This window comes from Ovis canadensis, chromosome 8 (assembly GCF_042477335.2).
Source record: "Ovis canadensis isolate MfBH-ARS-UI-01 breed Bighorn chromosome 8, ARS-UI_OviCan_v2, whole genome shotgun sequence".
Taxonomy (NCBI): Eukaryota; Metazoa; Chordata; class Mammalia; order Artiodactyla; family Bovidae; genus Ovis; species Ovis canadensis.
The window spans coordinates 26,421,182-26,445,110 of NC_091252.1; the positions used below are offsets into that span (position 1 = coordinate 26,421,182).

The 23,929-nt window shown below is 41.0% G+C and overlaps 1 protein-coding gene and 1 long non-coding RNA gene across 6 annotated transcripts in view; one reads left to right on the forward strand and one right to left on the reverse strand.

The window, feature by feature from the left end:
* LOC138445258 (uncharacterized) overlaps window positions 1-23,929 on the forward strand; it is a 64,347-nt gene that overhangs the window by 38,615 nt on the left and 1,803 nt on the right. The gene's annotated exons all lie outside the window — the stretch shown is intronic.
* Window positions 12,769-23,929, reverse strand: part of PKIB (cAMP-dependent protein kinase inhibitor beta) — a 123,874-nt gene continuing 112,713 nt past the window's right edge. For all 5 annotated transcript variants that reach the window (XM_069599124.1, XM_069599123.1, XM_069599121.1 and 2 more), the window contains 2 exons: window positions 19,440-19,619; window positions 12,769-14,018 (listed from right to left, as the gene is read on the reverse strand). In XM_069599124.1, the coding sequence (XP_069455225.1) occupies window positions 13,951-14,018; window positions 19,440-19,611 (240 nt within the window). In that variant the 5' untranslated portion in view covers window positions 19,612-19,619 and the 3' untranslated portion in view covers window positions 12,769-13,950. The remainder of the gene's footprint in view (window positions 14,019-19,439; window positions 19,620-23,929) is intronic.

The window sequence follows — 23,929 nt, forward strand, 5'->3', positions numbered from 1 at the left end:
TATTTTTTCTAATTTTCTATTTTTCTAGAACTGCTTAGTTTGTTCCCCTTATTTTCCAATATCCATTCCTCCTCACATTTCTCTTTATTCATTATTTTTAGTATTTCTTCTCCTCTGGCTTTTCTCTTCTCTCTTTTCTTCTATTAATTAGCTAACTTTCTCTCCCTTAGGAAAGAACTCAAAACAAATACTTGCCTTTAAAGTCGGCCTATTAACTAAATACCATCTGGTTAGTGTTTTGTTCCTCTTTAGAAAATCCACATAGGCCTTTGGTGGATCTAGAAATTCTACTCACCTTCGCTACCAGAGCATGGCTGTCTCCCCAGCTAATTAAAATGCAGACTTAGTAACATAGACAACACTGATTCAGACTCTAATTTCCACGTTCGCCTGCTTTCTCTGAAGACTGAGGGCATTTGAAATGAAATTTCTTAACACTGAAAAAAACAAAGAGAAAGGGCAAAGAGGAGAGGTTGCTTTTTTTTGTTAGCAAGTTACCAGCTAAGATAAATTAGATATGCAAGAAACACATCACCAGCACTGGGAGGGGAGGTGTGAAGGCTGAAACAGCGTTTCTATGGACTGAAATTTCTGGCAGCATCTAGATCTGTTCTCTGACATGGAGTTTTTTGGACCAGTTTGGCTAGTTTGGGTTAGTTGCCACCCATTTCCCATTTGGCTTCCCAGGTGGCTCAGTGGTAAAGAATCTGCCTGCAATGCAGGAGACGTGAGTTCCATCCCTGGGTTGGGAAGATCCTCTGGAGGAAGGCGTGGCAACCCACTCCAGTATTCTTGCCTGAAATATTCCATGCACAGAGGTGCCTGGAAGGCTACAATCCATGGAGTCACAAAAGAGTGGGACACGACTTAGTGACTAAACAACAACAAGGTAACTAAGAAGTTATTTTCCTGGGTCTACAACCCCTGATGGAATAATTTGCCCCCCCTCCCCACACCATCTCCTGGCGAAACACCTAAGCATCCATTCTGTAGGGATGCAGGCATTCTCACAAGAAGAAGAGAACCATTCATTTAATTACCAGTAGGGGCTTCCCTGGTAGCTCAGCAGTAAAGGATCCATTTGCAATGCAGGAGACACAGGTTATATCCCTGGGCTGGGAAGATCCCTTGGAGAAGGAAATGGCAACCCACTCCTGGATTCTTGCCTGGGAAATGCCATGGACAGAGGAGCCTCGTGGGCAACATCCAAAATGTGGCAAAAGAGTCGGACAGGACTTAGCAACTAAACAACAGTCTTTAGTGTATATTCAGTGTTAGCTGTTTTTGCCCCCTGCACCCCTTCCCTCCACACCCCTTACGCCATCACTGAGTGGGAAACTTTGTGTCCAGTGAAAACACTCCAGAGGCATCGAATAGCTGTGTGTTGTGCCTCTTACCTCAGCAGGCTCCTTGTTAAGACAATTTGACTAGCATCTTCTTTGTGCACCCAACTTTCCCACACAACATAAAGCAGAATTTGTGGGGGAAATCCCCCCTATTTCCCTTCCTGCCCTTGGAAGACCAGGAATAATCACTTGGTTAACTCGAATTCGGTTTTCATGAGACCCACCTTTCTCCTAAGTGGAGGGGGAAGTTGTTAAGTGATAAAAGATATCTCAAATTAAATCAAGAATGAAACCACACATTCAAATACCATTTACTGCCAGAGGCTTTTCAAAGTCACAACTGAAAACATTGCTTTTAACTCAAAAAAAAAAAAAGGTCAATTTTTAATCTAAGATTGCAGAGAACTGAGAACTGGTTTTAATTTTATTGTAATGAATAAAGCATTTGTGCATAGCTATCTTAGATTTTAAAAAGAAAGAAATCCAGTCAACCCTGTTAGACAGAAAGAAAGAACTTTTTGTTGCATAAAAGAAAAAGCTGGGGCTTTTTTATTCTTAAGAAGTGCATTTTTAAAATATATTAGAGCACCCTCTTTTGGTATCTAAGAGCATTGGTTGTTCAGTAGCTTAGTTGTGTCCGACTCTTTGGGACCCCATGGACTGCAGCAGGCCAGGCATCCCTGTCCTTCACTATCTCCCAGAGTGTGCCCAAACTCATGTCCCTTGAATCGGCGATGCCATCCAACCATCTCATCCTCTGTCCTCCCCTTCTCCTCCTGCCTTCAATCTAAACAATCAGACATTAAATGCACACTTAATTTCCAATCTAAACTCAGAAAAAAATCGTGCTTAAAATACTGTGGGTTTTGCTTGCTGCTGTTGTTTTGTTTTTGCAATAATCCTTAAAATGTAAGTAGCAGAATTGGTAAAAAACAAAACAACAAACCGGAAACCTGATTAAATCGGACTTAAAAGAAAAAACCAAAACAAAACAAACAATAGTGAGAAATGTGATGCTGGCTCCACCTAGTGTCTATTTTGAGTAATTCCCCAAAATGAAAATCAGTTCAGTTCAGTCACTCAGTCCTGTCCTATTTGCGACCCCATGGACTGCAGCACGCCAGGCCTTCCTGTCCATCACCAACTTCCAGAGTTTACTCAGACTCATGTCCATCGAGTCGGTAACCATCTCATCCTCTGCCATCCCCTTCTCCTCCTGCCTTCAATCCTTCCCAGCATCAGGGTCTTTTCAAATGAGTCAGTTCTTCCCATCAGGTGGCCCAAAGTATTGGAGTTTCAGCTTCAGCATCAGTCCTTCCAAAGAGTATTCAGGACTGATTTCCTTAAGGATTGACAGGTTTGATCTCCTTGCAGTCCAAGGGACTCTCAAGAGTTCACCACAGTTCAAAGGCATCAATTCTTTAGCACTAGGCCTTCTTTATAGTCCAACTCTCACATCCATACATGACCACTGGGAAAACCATAGCCTTGACTAGACGGACTTTTGCTGGCAAATGTCTCTGCTTTTTCATATGCTGTCTAGGTTGATCATAACTTTTCTTCCAAGGAGTAAGCGTCTTTTAATTTCATGGCTGCAGTCACCATTGCAGTGATTTTGGAGCCCCCAAAAATAAAGTCTGCCACTGTTTACATTGTTTCCCATCTATTTGCCAAGAAATGATGGGACCAGATGATATGATCTTAGTTTTCTGAATGTTGAGTTTAAAGCCAGCATTTTCACTCTCTTCTTTCACTTTCATCAAGAGGCTCTTTAGTTCTTCACTTTCTGCCCTAAGGGTGGTGTTATTGCATATCTGAGGTTATTGATATTTCTCCCGGCAGTCTCGACTCCAGCTTGTGCTTCATCCAGCCCAGCATTTCTCATGATGTTAAATAGAAGTTAAATAAGCATGGTGACAATATACAGCCTTGACGTACTCCTTTTCCTATTTGGAACCAGTCTGCTGTTCCATGTCCAGTTCTAACTGTTTCTTCTTGACCTGCATACAGATTTCTCAAGAGGCAGGTCAGGTGGTCTAGTATTCCCATCTCTTGAAGAATTTTCCACAGTTTGTAGTGATCCACACAGTCAAAGGCTTTGGCATAGTCAATAGAGCAGATGTTTTTCTGAAACTCACTTGCTTTTTCAATGATCCAGCGGATGTTGGCAATTGATCTCTGGTTCCTCTGCCTTTTCTAAAACCAGCTTGAACATCTGAAAGGTTAACAGTATGTTCACATACTGTTAAAGCCTGGCTTGGAGAATTTTGACATTACTAGTGCGTGAGATGATTGCAATTCTGCAGTAGTTTGAGCATTCTTCGGCATTGCCTTTCTTTGGGATTGGAATGAAAACCGACCTTTTCCAGTCCTGTGACCACTGCTGAGTTTTCCAAATTTGCTGACATATTGAGTGCAGCACTTTCAAGCACTGTCTTTCAGGATTTGAAACAGCTCAACTGGCATTCCATCACCTCCACTAGCTTTGTTCGTAGTGATGCTTTTCTAAGGCCCACTTGACTTCATATTCCAAGATGTCTGGCTCTAGGTGAGTGATCACACCATCGTGATTATCTGGATCATGAAGCTCTTTTTTGTACAGTTCTTCTGTGTATTCTTGCCACCTCTTCTTAATATCTTCTGCTTCTGTTAGGTCCATACCATTTCTGTCCTTTATCGAGCCCATCTTTGCATGAAATGTTCTCTTGGTATCTCTAATTTTCTTGAGGAGATCTCTAGTCTTTCCCATTCTGTTGTTTTCCTCTATTTCTTTGCAGTGATCATCGAGGAAGGCTTTCTTATCTCTCCTTGCTATTCTTTGGAACTTTGCATTCAGATGCTTCTGTCTTTCCTTTTCTCCTTTTTGCTTCTCTTCTTTTCACAGCTATTTGTAAGCCCTCCTCAGACAACCATTTTGCTTTTTTGCATTTCTTTTTCTTGGGGATGGTCTTGATCCCTGTCCTCTGTACAATATCACTAACCTCATTCCATAGTTCATCAGGCACTCTTGTCTGTCAGATTAGTCCCTTAAATCTATTTCTCACTTCCACTGTATAATCAAAAGGTATTGGATTTAGGTCATACCTGAATGGTCTACTGGTTTTCCTTACTCTCTTCAATTTAAGTCTGAATTTAGCAATAAGGAGTTCATGAGCCACAGTCCACTCCCAGTCTTGTTTTTGCTGACTGTATAGAGTTTCTCCATCTTTGGCTGCAAAGAATATATAATCAATCTGATTTTGGTGTTGACCATCTGGTGATGTCCATGTGTAGAGTCTTCTCTTGTGTTGTTGTAAGAGGGTGTCTGCTATGACCAGTGCATTCTCTTGGCAAAATATTAGCTTTTGCCCTGCTTCTTTCTGTACTCCAAGGCCAAATTTGCCTGTCATTCCAGGTGTTTCTTGATTTCTTACTTTTTGCATTCCAGTCCCCTGTAATGAAAAGGACATCTTTTTGGGGTGCTAGTTCTAAAAGGTCTTGTAGGTCTTCATAGAACCGTTCAACTTCAGCTTCTTCAGCATTAGTGGTCGGGGCATAGACTTGGATTACTGTGATGAATGGTTTGCCTTGGAGAAGAACAGAGATCATTCTGTCGTTTTTGAGATTGCATCCAAGTACTTTATTTCGGGCTCTTTTGTTGACTGGGATGGCTACTCCATTTCTTCTAATGGATTCTTGCCCACAGTAGTAGATATAATGGTCATCTGAGTTAAATTCACCTACTTGAGTCGATTTTAGTTCGCTGATTCCTAGAATGTCAGCGCTCACCCTTGCCATCTCCTGTTTGACCACTTCCAGTTTACCTTGATTTATGGACCCAACATTCCAGGTGCCCATGCAATATTGCTCTTTACAGCATCTGACCTTGCTTCCATCACCAGTCACATCCACAGCTGGGTGTTGTTTTGCTTTGGCTCTGTCTCTTCATTCTTTCTGGAGTTATTTCTCCGCTGATCTCCAGTAGCATATTAGGAACCTTATAGACCTGGGGAGTTCATCTTTCAGTATCTTATCTTTTTGCCCTTTCATACTGTTCATGGGGTTCTCAAGGCAAGAATACTGACGTGGTTTGCCATTCCCTCTCCAGTGGACCACGTTTTGTCAGAACTCTCCACCATGACCCATCTGTCTTTGGTGGCCCTCACAGGGTATGGCTCATAGTTTCATTGAGTTAGACAAGGCTGTGGTCCATGTAATTAGATTGGTTAGTTTTTTTGTGATTGTGGCTTTCAGTCTGTCTGCCCTCTGATGGAGAAAGATAAGAGGCTTATGGAATCTTCCTGATGGGAGAGACTGACTGAGGGGGAATCTGGGTCTCGTTCTGATGGTTGGGGCCATGCTCAGTAAATCTTTAATCCAATTTTCTGTTGATGGGTGGAGCTGTGTTTCCTCCCTCCTATTTACCTTGGGCCAAACAATGGAGAAGACTGTTGAGAGTCCCTTGGACTGCAAGGAGATCCAACCAGTCCATTCTAAAGGAGGTCAGTCCTGGGTGTTCTTTGGAAGGACTGATGCTAAAGCTGAAACTCCAGTACTTTGGCCACCTCATGTAAAGAGTTGACTCACTGGAAAAGACTCTGATGCTGGGAGGGATTGGGGGCAGGAGCAGAAGGGGACGACAGAGGATGAGATGGCTGGTTGGCATCACCAACTCGATGGACGTGAGTTTGAGTGAACTCTGGGAGTTGGTGATGGACAGGGAGGCCTGGTGTGCTGCGAGTCATGGGGTCGCAAAGAGTTGGACACGACTGAGTTGTTGAACTGAACTGAAGCTATGGTGGAGGTAATGGAGATAATGGCGACCTCCTTCAAAAGATCCCATGCATGTACTGCTATATTCAGTGCCCCCAACCCTGCAGCAGGCCACTGCCGACCCAAGCCTCCACTGGAGACTCCTGGACACTCACAGGCAAGTCTGGGTCAGTCTCTTGTGGGGTCACTGCTCCTCTCCTGTGTGCTGGAGGTTCTGTTGGTGCCCTCCAAGAGTCTGTTTCCCAGTCCTGTGTAATGGCAGGGTTGATGGCGACCTCCTCCAAGAGCACTTGTGCCATACCCAGGTCTGCTGCACCCTGAGCGCTGCCCCTGTGGCAGTGCACCGCTGACCTGTACCTCCACAGGAGACAAACACTGTACTGTCTCCGTCTCTGTGGGCTCCCTGGGTTCTGGTTGTGCACAAGGTTTGTTTGAGCCCTCTGAGCATCTCTGGGGGGAAGGGGGTTTCATTCTAACCGTGAATTCGCTGCTTCTACCATCTTGCTTGGGCTTCTCCTTTGCCCTTGGGCGTGGGGTATCTTCTCACGGCCGCTCCAGCACCACACCTCTCAGACCCGTCAGCCTCTCATATAAGGTTAACGGGAAAATAAATGCAGACTTTGCCCTCTAGCAGGTCACCCAGCATCCAGTTCAGAGTAGGCTACAGCAGTGGCTCCCAACTGGGCTCCGATTGGGTCAGGCATTGGTCATTTATTTAATTCTCTGGGTCAATGTGCAGCTGGAGGTGAGAAGCTCTGAAATCCTAGGGAGAAGATGCCGGGGTGGTGGGCACTGGGGAGGCTGACATCACTAGTAGAATAATGAGGCTCTAAGAAGAGGTTTGAAACTGCCAGTCTGGCACAGGCTCTCTTGTGGGTGGGCTTCCCTTGTGGCTCAGTCGGTGAAGAATCTGCCTGCAATGCAGGAGACCTGGGTTTGATCCCTGGGTTGGGAAGATACCTTGGAAAAGTGAGAGACTACCCACTCCAGTATTCTGGCCTGGACAATTCCATGGACTCTATAGTAGTAAAACGAAAACAGTAGTGGAAAATTATTTACCTAAAGGCATACAGTCAACTCAGGCTAAATTTAAATCAAAATTCTGACATCAAACCCACATTTATTGACTGATATCCCTCTGTTTTTTTCCTATTGTTCTTGACAGTATTATAATATCAAGGAAAGATTTAAAAAGTAAACCCCCTCTACTAATAGAAAACCAATTTAGGTGAAAATTTTATCACGGACCAGGAATTTTGAATATCTAATATACCTAAAGCACTGTGAGAGCCTTCACAGAGTTGCTGAAGTCAATTTCATACACTCTGAGTTGGTGCAAAAGCTTTTTCCTAGCTTGTTGCTCTGAGAATTGTTGCCCAGACCTCCGTAGCCACCCCCACAGCCATCCAGCACATCGGGGCTTCTCTGCCTTCAGTGCTGACAAACATTATTCAGACTCTGAACTACATCTGCGTGGAGCAAGGGAGATCATTTCATTTGCCTTTGTGGCCCTATTTTTAAGATATTTATATATCCTGGCACGTTATTTTTGTGTGTCCCACAGAATGTCAGTAAGCCCTTTCCATAATTGCTACCAGCCCCAGGACAAACCTGAAATGAGTAGACTCTGGGTGTGGTGCCTCTCGTTTTCAGTTTAGCTTTATCACCTTCGCTTCACTTCCGGGTACTACTCCCTACCCAACAGAGCCACAGGCTCCTCACCAATTGTCTGTTCCTTCAGGGTCTCAAAAGTTAATGGCAAATTAAATGGCAAGTGAGCTTGCCCTATAAAATCTTCTGGAATAAGGTAAAATATACATTAATGAAGGAGTGAATGAATGAATAAATGGAAAACAAATAAAAAAAATTGCTCCTCTGCCCATGTACAGCTTTTCAGTTTTCTTAGTAATCCTGAGTGGAATTCAGAACAAAATTTTTTTTTTTGGTGGGGAAGATAATTGCTTTACAATGTTGTGGTCATTTCTGCCATTCAACAACATGAATCAGTCGTAATTATATACGGCCCTCTTGAGTCTCCCTCCTGCCTCTCATCCCATCCCTCTAGGTCAGAGCCTCAGGCTGGGCTCCTTGTGTCATAAAGCAGCTTCTCACTATTATTTGATTTATTTTACCCATGCTAGGGCATATGTCAATGCTACTTTCTCAGTTGGTCCTAACCTGTCCTTCCCCTGCTGTGCCAAGTCCATTTTCTATGTTTGCACATCCATTTCTTCCCTGTAAATTGGTTTATCAATACTATTTTTTTTCTAGATTCCATTTATATGTGTTACCACACAATGTTTTTCTCTTTCTGACTTTACTTTGTATAACAAGCTCTGTATAACAGGTTCATCCACTTCACTATAACTGACTCAAATTCATTCCTTTTATGGCTGAGTAATATTCCATTGTATATATGTACCAACATCTAGGTGACTTCCATAGCCTGGCTATTGTAAACAGTGTTTCAATGAATACTGGAGTAAAGACCATATATGACAAACCCAGAACAAACATTTTTCTCAATGGTGAAAAACTGAAAGCATTTTCCTCTAAGATCAGGAACAAAACAAGGCTGCCCACTCTTAACCACTATAATTCAATATAGTTTTGGAAGTCTTGGTCACAGCAATCAGAGAAGAACAGGAAATAAAAGGAATCCAGATTGGAAAAGAAGTAAAATTGCCACTGTTTGCAGATGACATGATACCATACACAGATAACCCTAAAGATACCACCAGAAAACCACAAGAGTTAATCAATGAAGTTAGAAAAGTTGAAGGATATAAAATTAAAACACAGAAATCCCTTGCATGCCTATACAACTAACAATGAACATTTATTTAACTTATATGCAGAGTAGATGATGTGAAATGCTGGGCTGGATGAAGCAAAAGCTGGAATCAAGATTGCCAGGAAAAACATCAACAACCTCAGATATGCATATGACACTACCCTATGGCAGAAAGCGAAGAGGAACTAAAGTGCCTCTTGATGAAGGTGAAAGAGCAGCGTTAAAAAGTTGGCTTAAACATTGAAAAAAGTCAACATTCAAAAAACTTAGATCATGGCATCTGGTCCCAAACTCTGGGAGAGAGTGAAAGACGGAAGCCTGGCATGCTGCAGTCCATAAGGTCACAAAGAATCGGACATGACTGAGTGACTGAACAGCAACAATGAGAAATCAGAAAGAGAAATTAAGGAAATAATCCCATCTATCGGTGCAACAGAAAGAATAAGATACCTACGAATAAGCTTACCTAAACCACGGGCCACAAAGAAGTGGACACAACTTAGCAACTGAACAATAACAATAGGGACCAAGGACTTGTATGCAGAAAACTTTAAGTCACTGATGAAACAGATCAAAGATGACTCAAACAGATGGAGAGATATCCCATGTTCTTGGATTAGAAGAATCAATACTGTGAAAATGACTCTACGGCCCAAATCAGTCGACAGATTCTTTGCAATCCCTATCAAACTACCAATGACATTTTTCACAAATTTAATGAAACTTGTGGATGAGATGGTCTGAGCAAAGGGGCCATTGAGAGCAGTATAGGAAAAGCACATGCTGGTCCTGAGAGCCCTATCCAAGGCCACAGTTGTCATTTTCTTACTTGAGTGAATTCCTGAGGGCCCTCTTGAATCCATTTTCTTCATCTGAAAATGAGAAACATCATGAACCATTTTTGTATGACCATTATGATGAAGCTTCAAAAGGGTCGGCAAGGGTGCTTAGTAATCACCAGTCACTCAAAGGATGGCTATAATGATAATTTTTCCTATCACTGTGTGCTCAACGAGAAATCTGTTCTAGGCTTTTAACAGTAACAATACATTCTCTAGCCCTTTGTTTGAGTCAATGCTTCCATTTTTAATAAGCTGCAGATTTTGATGTTCTGCGAGTTATCATTAGTAAGTCTGGAAAAAAAATGGAGTACATTCTAGTTAATCAGTCCTAGGTTTAGCTAACGAGGTACTGCTGGTGGACAGAAAAGAGAGTGAAGGATTAGCAGAAAACTTTACTTTGGTAAACAAAGAAAGAACCAATAAGACCTAGGGCATTTACCTTGAAGTCTCCATCACCCTTCATGCTCATGCAATTAATAATAGCAATTAAGAATAAGCTTTGGTATGTATCAGGCATTTTCCTTAGCAGTTTACCACTTAAATCTCATAATAATTTGCCATTTTATACAGTTAGGAAGTTGAAAGACAGAGAGGAAAATAACTAAAGTCGTGAGCACACGTGGCAGAGCTGTGAATTTGAACTGGAGGTGTCAGATTCCACAGATGAGGCAACAAGCCAGTGTGCCTCAGTAATTCTTCCTCTCCTCCTCTCTCTCTCTCTCCATCATCTGCCCAAGCCACCACAGCTAGTAACACTGAAAGTTAATGCTGTGTTGCCTTTTGCAAATAAGATACCTCCCCCTGCAGTCACTCTCATTCGGAGAAGGTTGAAACCGTTCCAGTCCAGATCACACACACACACACACGCACAAAATCTCTGGGCACATGACGCAGAATGGTTTTTGTTCTTTCTCCTCCTATGTACAGAGTCAAGTTTCCAGATAGTCTCTTTCTAGCTTTATTATCCCCTTTTGTCTTGGTTTCTCTGACAGTATTAATTAAGACTTTATACAGTTATTGACTAGAGCAAGTGGCTTGTAAAGAGACAATAGCAAAAATGAGCTTGGAGACTTTCTTGAATGAGCCCCAACTAGGGGCTTTGTTTAATGTGACTTTGCTATGACAAAATACTATAGGCTCCCAGAAATAGTTTGATTTTTTTTTTCAGAAGATGGTTGGTAAATCCAATTTTGTCTTTAAATTACCACTGACCTCTTATTCTTTATCTGGATTCCTTCTCAGCCAGAAAATCCTTTCATTGGCAGATATTCAACAAGCTTGATACTTCATGTAAGATAAAATATTATATGCATAAAATGAGAGATTTGTATGTGTTTTGCAATGAAAAAGTGATTTAGGACACACATGATTAAGAATATGTGTCATTACTAGCAACAATGAGGGGGGACATGGCTTCATTTCTGGTCTTCTAAATGAAAAAAAAAATCTTCTAAATGAGAGATAAATACTCTGACTCAAGATCTGTTACTTTTTCTCTTCTACATTTCCATGGAACACTTACTCATTTAAATACTGACTCAAAACTCTGTTTTGTGTCAGTAACTGTCATAAAACACTAGGGAGGTGACTCATTGTTAAAAGGTAATACTCATCACTTGTCAATGGTTCATTAGCATGACTGAATAGGCACTAATGTGGTAATTATCATGAATTGTCAATTTCCATCAGAGTGTCTTCTCCCAGTTCTAAGATTGAGAATGCTTGTGAAATCACAGAGGAAAGCAGAAGATAGCTAAGTTAACAAATCCACCTCCAATGCCAGAAGATAATGGCAAAAACCTCTAGAATAAAAATGATGATGGTGATAGCTAATATTTGCTGCTGCTGCTGCTAAGTCGCTTCAGTCATGTCTGACTCTGTGCGACCCCATAAATGGCAGCCATCAGGTCTCCTGTCCCTGGGCTTCTCCAAGCAAGAACACTGGAGTGGGTTGCCATTTCCTTCTCTAATGCATGGAAGTGAAAAGTGAAAGTGAAGCCGCTCAGTCGTGTCCGACTCTTTGAAACCCCATGGACTGCAGCCCACTAGGCTCTTCCCACTCCAGTATTCTTGCCTGAAAAATCGCATGGACAGAGGAGCCTGGGTAGCTGTAGCTCACAGAGTCACAGAGAGTTGGACATGACTGAAGCAACTTAGCATACACCATATATATATATAGCACCCTATACATTATGTACTATTACTAATGTCATTCCAAGAAGATAAAACTTAGAGACATGATGTAAATCATGCCCAAGATCATACAGCTAGAACTCAAACCCGGGTCATCTGAATCCAAATCCACGTACTTGACAGTTTCGTTTTTCAGCTTCAGTGCTCCTGACACCTGTGGTCAGATAATTCTTTGCTGTGAGGGTCTGCCCTGTAGGACTGAGCAGTTTAGCGGCATCGCTGGCTCTGCCCACTAGATGCCAGCAGAACATTCTCTCCCTGCCCCTTCCCCTACTAGTGGCAGCCAGAAACACTCCAGATGTTGCCAAAGGTACTCAGGAGGCCAAACTGTCACTCCCCTCAACTTGAAAGCGCCACCCTAACCCCCGTTTGTGTGCAGGGCTTAGTCACACAGCCATGTCCAACTCTTCGAGACCCCATGGATTCTAGTCCACCAGGCTCCTTTGTCCACGGGATTTCCCAGGCAAGAATACTAGAGCGCATCGCCATTTCCTTCTCCAAACTCCTCTTTATACTGACAATATAATATCACGTCATTAAATAACTTCCAGAAACCTAATTTTTACGGCTCTAAGACATTTTATTGAATGTAAAATTAGCACTACACCTAAGATACTACTTTTGATTATTTCTTAAAGAAAAATTTATGTTTAAGAACTTAAAACAACAATATTCTTTGAAATCTACCCCTTTGTTGTATTCTCAGATTTAAAGATGAACTTTGTCAATGAAATGAGGAGTGGGAGGTGTTTTACATTGCAAAGACTATTCACTTCCCTCATTAAAATGTCACCATATTCCATCTGTTACACTGTAGGAGACAAAATGAAGAAGACTTGGGTTGGTAATAAGTTTCTTTAATAGTGAAAGTTTATTTGATTACTGTATACAGACATGGCCTAAGTCAACAATCAAATAAAATACTGCATGCAGATAGATCTGAAAATAAAAATAAATCCATTAGTCAGATTTTCTTTAAAAATTCAGAATTCTATGATTCTCCTAAAATATCTAATAAATCAAAATTTACTAAAGCTTTGGCTTTGGTTTCATTCCTTTTAAAATATATAATTAAATATATATTAAAAGCAAGTATTTTGCTATTTCTGCCTGTACCATTCACTAAACACTTAAGTGCTTACTATTATGTCAGCTAGTTTAGGAAAGATATAAAAATTAAGGTCTGCATTCCTGAGGAAATTATTTAAGAAACAAGTCATATACACAAAACCCTGAAAATAAGAAAATACAGTACAAAGCAACTAGTAAAGTGTTCTGTGTAATTCACATTAAAGAAAAATATACGCACACACATATGCACACTGAAATTAAGGAAGATAGTGAGATTCATTTAATAGGCATATTTCATATAAACTATTCATCACAAATTTTCCATTTAAGAGTCCACATGAAAAATCACAGTATGCATAGACTAGAAGCAAAATACATCAGACAAAAATTTTCTAGAGATGTTTGAGCTGTCAAACTTACTACTATTTTTCCAAATCTGTTTAAGGTTTGGCAGGGGAAAGGTACATTTTTGGATAAAAACATACTTTTATCTATCCTTTTTTGACTAATCCATCACTTTTCTCACCAAAAAACACAATTTCTTACAAATCCCATACAGTTTTAAATTAACAGTGTTTGGTTTATATTTACCAAGAAATGATTTACCTGTTACCATAAAAATGGAATTTAAAATATATCTGGCTTAAGAAATCCAAAAGAGAACAGTGGATTTAGCTGGGTTTATAGACAAAAGATATGTATTTAAATGATCATACATCCTTAACCTCTCTCTTGGGTGCAGTTTGGAAGTAATCTGCCTTTTAATAACCTACATTGGACATCATGGTTGTAATCCAAGTGAGTAGCATCACAACAAAATTATCTAATACACACATGTTGCTTAGGGCTGCAATGTTACCATAGTTACTACCAGATCAAACATCTCAGGAAAGCAGGGCCACTAAGTCTTTCACCGTGCAGAAATTCAGCACTTTTGATGGGTAATGAGCCTTCATTTTCCTTCATCTTTGGGCTTTTCCAATTGATCTTGTGCTGTTTCTTCATCTTTCTTTTTCACATCTGAAAAACAGATAAATTTTCATCACATAGAGAATATATTGAAATCTACTTTGTACTATATTGGGCAAAAAGCCAGTTTTTCCTTTACGCACCCTAGTCATTTTCTACTTGATTAGGACATACTTCTTTGCCGTCCATGTAGATGTAGAAACAACACAAAGAAAAGATGTATGGGTCTGTCTCCTAGTTACCTTTCTCTCTTATTCTCCAGAATATTATATGCCAGGCAACCTTCAAAGGTATTATTCTAATCTCCATTTACAGGCCATTCTCTTGAAGCATAAACAGGTTAAGTGACTTGCCTAAAGTCACTGAGCTAGTGAGTGACAAAGCCACAGTTTGGATGCAGACTGATGGATCACCTTGCCCTTCCCCATCTCCCAATGCTGGATCACACTATCTCAGCTTCCTCACACTTTTCACCTCCTTTGCTGCTAAGAGTTAATCTCATTTTCTACTTCATAGGAAAAAAAAAAATCAAAACCATCAGATCAGACAAGCTCAACTTTCTGCCTCCAAACCTGTAAAATTACCCCTGCAGTCTAGACGTATTCCTTTTGCCCATATGACCATGGAAGACGTGGTCCTCGGGACTGGCTCTGGCTGTTGGAGCCCTGTGCAAAGTGAAAATACAGAACCCCTTATTCAAAAAATATGGAAAAATTTCAAGCTGACAACCATAGAGCAAAACCAAGGACAAGCCTCACCTGAGCCCAGAGAGGGCCCTGAGCAGCTGCCAGGCCAGCTCACACTTGAGCTGGTGCTGCCTCCACTGCTCAGATCTAGTTTCTTCATAATCCAGGATCCTATCCATTTCTGCCTCAGCAGCGTTCTCGTGATCATCTCTAAGCTCCTCACTTCATCTGACTTTCACTCTTTCTCCTGGCTCCTTCATTTCCTCAAGTCACTGCCATCTTCAAACTGACAACGGCCTCCACTTACTGGTTTTTCTTTTACCCTTCAAAATATATCTTTGGCTGTCACCAATTAAAATATGGGTCCTATCAAAATCATCAGGGGCATCTTTGAAAAGAAATCTGATAGACTATTCTGTTCTCCAACCTACATTCATCAAATATTTATTAAGCACATGCTACTTCCCTGGTGGCTCAGATGGTAAAGAATCTGCCTGCAAAGCAGGAGACCCAGGTTCGATCACTGGGTTGGGAAGATCCCCTGAGAAGGGAATGGGTTACCCACTCCAGTATTCTTGCCTGGAGAATTCCACAGACAGAGGAGCCGGACAGGCTATAGTCCATGGGATCACAGTCAGACATGACTGAGCAATGAACACATGTACCAAGCAGTGAAGAAAAAACTATACATTCCAACTCTCAAGGAAATTTTCATGAGAAATATGGACAATATCTAAAGTGAGTAAAATGTGTGGCATGTGGGAAGGTTACAAGTGCTCCAGCGGAAATTAAAGAACAGGAATTGTCAAGAAGTCTTGGGGCCTGGGTTGGCTGGGAATGTCTCACTGAGAAGGGGCCATGTGAGTCAAGACCTGAGGAGGTGAGGAAGTTAGCCAGGTGGGTAGCACGGAGAAGAGCATTCCAAGCAGAGAAAACATCAAGGTCAAAGGCAGGAAAGAACTACCATGGGGACTGTGCAGAGAAAGGCCAGAAAATGGGATCACAGGAATACCAAGAGACTAGACCTCTAAGGGAGAAAATGGCACATTTCTGAACCAATTTTGAAAGTAGAGGTGACAGCACTTGGATGTCTCATAGGCATCTCAAATGGAGGAAGCAGAAATCACTCCTCTAACCCTTTAAAACTACTTTTCTTCCACGTTGGCCCTTCTCAGTATATGGCATCACCATCTATCTGTTGCTCCAGGAATTATCCTCTATTTCTCTTCTTCATTACTTGTAGTCACCTCTACCACATCAGTTCATCATCAAGTCCTATGAATTGTGCCTATAAAACATATCCCAAACCCACCCAATTCCATCCATCTTCACAACCTATTCAAAGCCATCATCTTTCACTAGATTTCTGCAACTGTTCCATGGGTAAAAGCTTAACAAACCCTTTCTCCTTCTCTAAGGGAAACTTTGATTTGAGATTAATTTTCTAGCTCTGTTATCCTGGAAACCAGATTATGTTGGAATGTCAGCATGGTTAGTAAGTATATGGTAGAAATGACCCAAATGGTAAAATACACCTGTACTGAGAGACACGATATGCTAACTGGTAGGGAACCAGAGCACTGGAATTCCATAAAGGTCATGACTCTGGTAACTGAGCATGTCTCTTGCAGGGTCCATGGACTTAACTGCAAAGTATTAACTCCCTGGGACATGAGGCTTCTAACCCACCATGGCTCCCATTGGTGCAAACCTTGTCACCTTGCGCCTGAGTTAGTGAGTGGTGGGGTGGGGAGCACAGAGACTAGCCCCCATGACTGCTTATACGGACTTCTGAGAGGACCCCACAGAAGGAGACGATGTCACGTGGCTCTTCCGGCCCACTGCCTTTCTAAACCTGTACACTTTTGAGCAGACTGGCACCAAATGTGGGCTTATGAGCCTGAATGTTTAGTTTGGCCCCCGAAGATTTCCTAACGGGGAGTGCACCTCCTAACTCCACTATACCTGTTATTTCTCTCCTACAAGCCATTCAAATATTTAAACATGGATATTCAAATATTTAAACATGAATATCATCTCCCTCACATTTAGAAGAAAATCCTCTTTATTCGCCCAGGTTTCTAAAGCCCTATTCCTTGCTCACTCTCCAATGTAATCTCTACTCTCCCTTCTCAGCTGCTGCCCTCCAGTTGCGGCGGCCAGATTTCATGCTTCTTGACATGTCCATCTCATTCCACTCTAAGAGCTTTATACAAGCTGCTCCTTCTGCAGAGAAGGTCCTTCCCTCTTACCTTCCTGCCGGGACCATTCAGTTGTTATTCAAAATATTCCACTGCCATCAGATTTCAGTTAGGACTTCCTGAATTTCTCAGTCTAAAGGAGCCACCCAGTAACTCTCTACCCCCAGCATCCTATTTTAATTCTCTGATAGAATGTATCTCCAGGCAAGAATACTGGAGTGGGTTGCCATTTCCTCCTCCAGGAGGAAGGGATCTTTCTGACCCAGGGATTGAACCCGGGTTTTCTGTATTGCCCCACACTTGGCACTAAGATAAATGATGGATCAAACGAGTAGTTAGAGATGGTGGAAAGTGAGAAAGGCCCTCTGTGACACTTAGTTTCCTAAGCTGCCATCCTCTGTCACCTTTTGCTGATATGTTATAAGGCATCCTTGTCCTCCCTACCATAGTTATAGGGATAGATATAGGGATAGATTAAGACAAATTGTGAACTATTTTAGGCAAATTGTGAAGATTTTAGGCAGGTTCATTTCATGTAAGATGCAGGATGTCTGACAGCCTAGATTTCTTCCCATTTAAGAATAAAAAAAAAAACAAAACAAAAAAAACCAGGACTGATCTGAGGGAAACTTGAACATCTTTCCCAAAATTTCTGTTTTTAAATGACTAAAAACATTGAAACCATAGTGTCTGAGACGGACCCCAGATTTTTGTTATTATCAGCAATTGAAAACTGCAACTGCTTTAAAAACCATTTTAAATCCTGAATGGCTGTATTTAGCTAAGAATAACAAAAGCAGACTTTAAAGCTATTTATACATAACTTTGTTAGTGACACACTGTCAATGCCATCTACATATATAAACTAACTTCCTTTTGTGTATTCTTTAACATCTGGTGTTATATGTTAATTCACTTTTAACATTTTGATTTTCTTAGTACCTTCGACTTTATTTAAAAACGATTTAAAGGAAAGTATAAAAAAAGAAACAGTATTCTTTCAGATAACAGTCTCTCCCAGTGAACAATAAATGGAGACTCTACTAACCTTCATACAGTATATTTGTTCTCTTTTGTTTAACTAAATAATGTCAATAAGCATTAAAGTTCTGTGCATGTGTTTAGGGACTATCCACTTTAATTACACCCGTTACACGAACAAGTAGCTTATATTCTCTACCTCGCAAGTTAAGGATGGTCCTTCATGCCCTGACAACCATAATCATATTACACTTTTGAACTTAAAAAGCCAGAAACACTACACATATTTTTTCTTCTTTAATTTCCTTCATCTTTTATCTTATGATAATTTATGACTATGTATATACTTTTTTCTATTATTTACAGTGTCACTTAAGAGACATAAAATGACTTTTAGAAAAAAGTGAGGTAACTCAACCAAAAAGGTGGGTCCAACCAGACTTCAGGGTCTGGCCACAGTCCCTGGCCTAACAAGGATAAAAGTATTTCATAGAGATCATACCAGAAACATTTGGGAAGTCTGTAACTTTACCAGGGAGAAAGTCACCTCCTGAGGCAAAGAATTAAGAGCCCTCCTTCCGGGGCTCATATGAATAGGGTAGAAGTACGGCGTCTTCCATCTCTCTCTTGCCTTACTGCCACTAGGAATAAACATCTACACACAAACTGGAGTCCACTATGAAGTCTTAAATGGTGTACAGTATTGTTCTATTTATTTTCACAGAACTAAACTCCAGAAGCTTTAAGAACTGTGTATAAGCAATGGGGTGAAAGACTCAAGATTTTCCTACAGGGGTTTGATAGTTCTTGCTTTTTCTGAATCCAGCTTTTTCTACTGGTTAGAGAAAGATCCGGAGAAGGCAATGGCGCCCCACTCCAGTACTCTTGCCTGGAAAATCCCATGGACAGAGGAGCCTGGTAGGCTTCAGTCCACATAGGGTCGCTAGGAGTCGAACACGACTGAATGACTTCACTTTCACTTTTCACTTTCATGCTTTGGAGAAGGAAATGGCAACCCACTCCAGTGTTCTTGCCTGGAGAATCCCAGGGACGGGGGAGCCTGGTGGGCCACCGTCTATGGGGTCGCACAGAATCCGACACGACTGAAGTGACTTAGCAGCAGCAGCAGAGAAAGATCAACCTTTATACAAACACCCACTTAAAGTTCCCATCTCTAATTGACAATAAATGTATTCTTAGATATGATAAATAGAAGAGCTTGTAGAATACCATGATGGAGCAGAAGCTTCCACAGTGACTTGCCAACGGATGGCAGAAGGAAAAATTATTTCTGAGAGCATCTCAAAAAATTTCGTAAGCTGGTTGAAAGCAGGGATTATAATTGTCTACCTCTGTATTCCCAAACACTAGCACTGTGCATAACTATACATATTCAACGAAGAAATAAACAAATGTTCAGTTTCCACATTTACACCAGGAGATTAAAGAGAGAAGTGCACTTTGTGAAACACTGAAAAGACTACTTAGCTTAAAGCTGAGAGATCTTAGTGAACAAGTTTAATTAGTTAAAAGGGAGACTGTTCCCGAGGAAATGATGAGGAAGCGATAACTACCACTGATTCTAAGAGGACTTTGAGTGTTACCTTCCTTCACCGATAGGGCTTCCAGTTTGACGGGCAACTCCTCCAAGGTCCCGCCTGCAGCCGTTGAACCCTGGATGTCTGGGACAGCATTTCGGCGACCTGCCCGTGCTGATGACGCAAAATTGCTGACCACAGGCTCCACATCCGTCATTTTGGGTGAATCTGTCCTCATAGTAACATCTACAAATAGAGTGTGCACATGAAGACGAAAATGAGCCTATTCCAAGATCCACATTCACACTAAAGGTTAAAAGGCATGGCTACATCAACAACACAGAAGCCTTGAGAGTCTAATCACTGACTGCACCCTGCATCAAGGTCCTGGAGCTTCTATTTGCACATTTGTACAATCACTGAATGGAACAGGAAGGCCTCAGAGGGAGCCAGATGGCTATAAATAACTGCGGAGCCCAAAGGAGCCACTTGGATGCTTTAGGGTGCAGTAATCTCTTGCCTTTTGTTCTGCTTTTCTATGGATGGATCAGCCAAATGAGGGCTTGGAAGGAAATGCAAACCGATTTGTTTGGCCACTCCCATGGAGACTCTGCCTGCCAGTATTTGCTTGTGGTGCTTGTTCAGGCTGAAACCAAATCACTGTAATTTGTAAGGATCAAACAAAACACACTGTTCTCCCTCTTTAGAAATAAGAAATTGAACTTTATCTCAAAGCCTTTTTACCCCAGTGGCAGCTGTTTGTCTATCTGCTCTAACTTCAGGCATAATTTTCAACAGTCTCATGTTTGTGTTTGGGAAGGTAGAACCTGTGTTACCTTTTCTTGCCTTCAAGTGGACATGGCAATTACTAGTACCTTCCTAAACATCTTTTATCTTCCTAGTAATTGCCTCTACGAAAGAATTCTCAAGAGGCCATTCACTATAAAAGGAGGGAGGTAGCAGACATTGCTTATTCTAAAATGAGCCCTCTCTTTCATATGATGTTTTCTAATGAAAACTTTCCTAAGACGTCAACAATGAATAGTATCTCAAAAGCAGCAGCTGCAGCAGGGATTTTCTTTTTGAGAACCCATTAAATGCTAGGCTCTCAGCTAGGCCTTGAGAGTACAGAGGAATGATTTAGTCTCCATTTTTAGGGGACTTGCACAATCCAAGGGGAGAAGAACAGATACACATACTAGGATAGATAACATCCTAACACAGAATGGGCAGAGTATCAACCAAAGGATGAAGAAGCTGGTCTGTGGCAGCTAATGGCTGAAACAGATGAACCTTGACCTACACGAAGCAAATCAAACCTTTCACTGTAGTTAGAAGGGAGTCTTTTCCAATCAGTTAACTGCAATTCAGGAAATGGTAAACATGAAGTGAAAAGAGTCACAAATTATGGTGCATTTGATATCACTTTCTTTGGTTCACAGCACCCTAAAAATGCACACGGAGCTTCATGTGGGCCCAGCTGTTCTCATCTCCAAAGGAATCATGGTAAAGCTGAAAACAATGCTAGATTTTCAGACATTATTTTGGACTTCTAACTGTTGGGTGTTTGCCAATTGTCTAGCATTGACAACATCAAGTAACTGGACTATTAGTCAAAAAGAACACTCCATGCTAGACTCTCAAGATGATATTGGGTAATTGAATTAACTTCTCTGAGTTGCAGTTCCCCACCTATATAATTAGCCTGACTGATTCACAGGATTCTAGTGAACAAATGAGATAAAGAGCATGGAAATTCTTTCTAACTCTAAAACCATATGTCTGATTATTGGTATCATTATTCATCTCTCACTAAGTTTTATTTATACCACCACCTCTTATGTATGCCCTTTAGTCCTAATAAGAAACATCTTATTGAAAGACCTCTTGAGTTTTAAAAGAGGGAAACCAGAATTTATTCAATACTGCACAAACATTTTCACATGTATTATCTCAGATAAACCTCCGAATAACCCAATGAGGTAGTGAGGAATAGCTCTCACTATACGAATGTGGAAACTGGGGCTCAGAAAAATGACTTATTTTAAGTTGAACAACTGCTAACCTAGCACACAAGGTTGCAAATTCAGTTTTGGTTCATTCTGAAAGCAAGATGACATGGATTACTACAAAACTATCCTTCTAAACTCTGGTGATATACACAGACAGCCATACAACAGCCAATTTTGATTCTGCCCTTCATTACTTTTTAAATAGAAAAAATTATATACAGTTGACCCTTGAATGACACAGGTTTAAACTGCACAAGACCATTTATATGTGGATTTTTTCAATTATTATGTTCTACAGTGCAAACTCCAGTACTTTGGCCAACTCATGTGAAGAGTTGACTCACTGGAAAAGACTCTGATGCTGGGAGGAATTGGGGGCAGGAGAAGAAGGGGAAGACAGAGGATGAGATGGCTGGATGGCATCACCGACTCGATGGATGTGAATCTGAGTGAACTCCAGGAGTTGGTGATGGACAGGGAGGCCTGGCGTGCTGCAATTCATGGGGTCGCAAAGAGTCGGACACGACTGAGCAACTGAACTGAACAGTGCTACACAATCCATGGTTGGTTGAATCCTGGGGTAGAGAACTGTTGATGCAGAGAGTCGACTGTGACATTATACACAGGTTTTCAGATGAATGGCGGTCGGTGCCCCTAACCTCCATGTTGTTTAAAGGTCAATTCTATATACATTTGTGTTGAAAGAGAAAGAGATTCCCTATTTTTGCATAGGTATTCCTTTCTGGCTTGAACTTTTGGTTATCCACGTGCCCCCCACCCCACCCTTATGATAGACAAATTTCAATTAGGGATCACTTCTCTACAGCTTGTGAGGAACACTTGACATTATTTAGGGAACAGACCCCATGTGCAGACCCCCATTCTGTCCTCAGCCAATTAACATCACACGAGAAGCCAAGGCCACAATCAACTGTTTCTTTCTAGGAAGCATCTTCATGCTGAATTTGGAAGAGAAGCTCCAGGAATACCTTGATTCTTACTGTCCTGACAGTCCAAAATCTTAACACTAAAGATAACAATAGATATAAGAATATTAAGATACACTCTTTAAAATACTTAAATGTTATACATTTTATGCTTAGCAAGATGGGCTATGTCAAAGGAGTCTTGAGTTAGAATTTGCATATTGAAAGAAAACTTCCAAAATGTGGCCTGATGGATGGGTCATCAACATGAAAGAAAAAAATTCTGAGCTCCAAGAGTTTTTGTTGCTATTGACTCCTATTTTGAAAGTTTTTGCTTTTTCCTTTATACTATTATTTCTGCATAGGCTTTCTAAATTAGTCCTTTTTTGCTGATTGGTGTTAGAAAACAAGACCGTCACAAAACGATCTAAGTTTGTCAATGTTATACTCATTAACTACCATTTTACGATCAAAACAAAACTGGATACGCAGAAGGTCAAACAACAGGTTACTTTACTGCAGAACTTTCCTTGGTCCGTTTCCGAACTCTCACTGGGCACCATCTTCCCTTCAGAGCCTGTGACTGATGCTGAATGACCAGGATGTTAGGCTCCACCACAAGGCAAGCCCAGCCCCACAGGCTTTCTATAGTGAAGTCATCTGATTTCGGTGACTTAGAGAGCACTGGGAAGAGCGTCTGAATATACAAGGTGATTCTTAACTGGGCTCTTTTAATTCCCTGGTAAGTTTGTTGCAGCATTAGAAATAATCTGAAAGTACATCAAGAAAAGAAAGATTGAATAAATCATATCTATTATATTACTGGATATTATATGACTCTTAAAAAGAATGTGTAAGATCCAGTCAGATATACTTATGGAGAGATGTTCCTGATACAATGTGAAATAAAACAAGCTTAAAAAGCAGTATTGATAGCATGGAGTGAAGGGGAAAAAAAAGTAATGAATATAATGTCATTTGAACTTAAAAAAAAGAAGAAAAGTTCTAGTTAGGAATTTAAGAGAGAACAAGGAGAATATTAACCACTTTTGGTATCTCCTTACATATTTTAACCTGTAATAAAGTGTTAAAATTAAATAATATGTAAAGGAATCGAAACACATTCACCTAGAAAAATTATGAAATACACAGATACTGTAACATACACAGGCTCTAAAAGTAATACTTTGACAATTTTACCCAAAATAGTGTATCTTCAAGTGAAAGTCTCTCCCTACCCCAATTAGTCATCTTACGTATCTATTGTTACTATCCTATGCAATACCAATTGGATATGCAATCAATATATATATACATATGCACACGTTATATATATATACGTGTGTGTGTATACAGGGTGCAATCAATATATCAGTTCAGTTCAGTCACTCAGTCATGTCCGACTCTTTGCGACCCCATGAATCGCAGCACACCAGGCCTCCCTGTCCATCACCAACTCCCACAGTTCACTCAGACTCGCATCCATCGAGTCAGTGATGCCATCCAGCCATCTCATCCTCTGCCGTCCCCTTCTCCTGCCCCCGATCCCTCCCAGCATCAGAGTCTTTTCCAATGAGTCAACTCTTCACATGAGGTGGCCAAAGTACGGGAGTTTCAG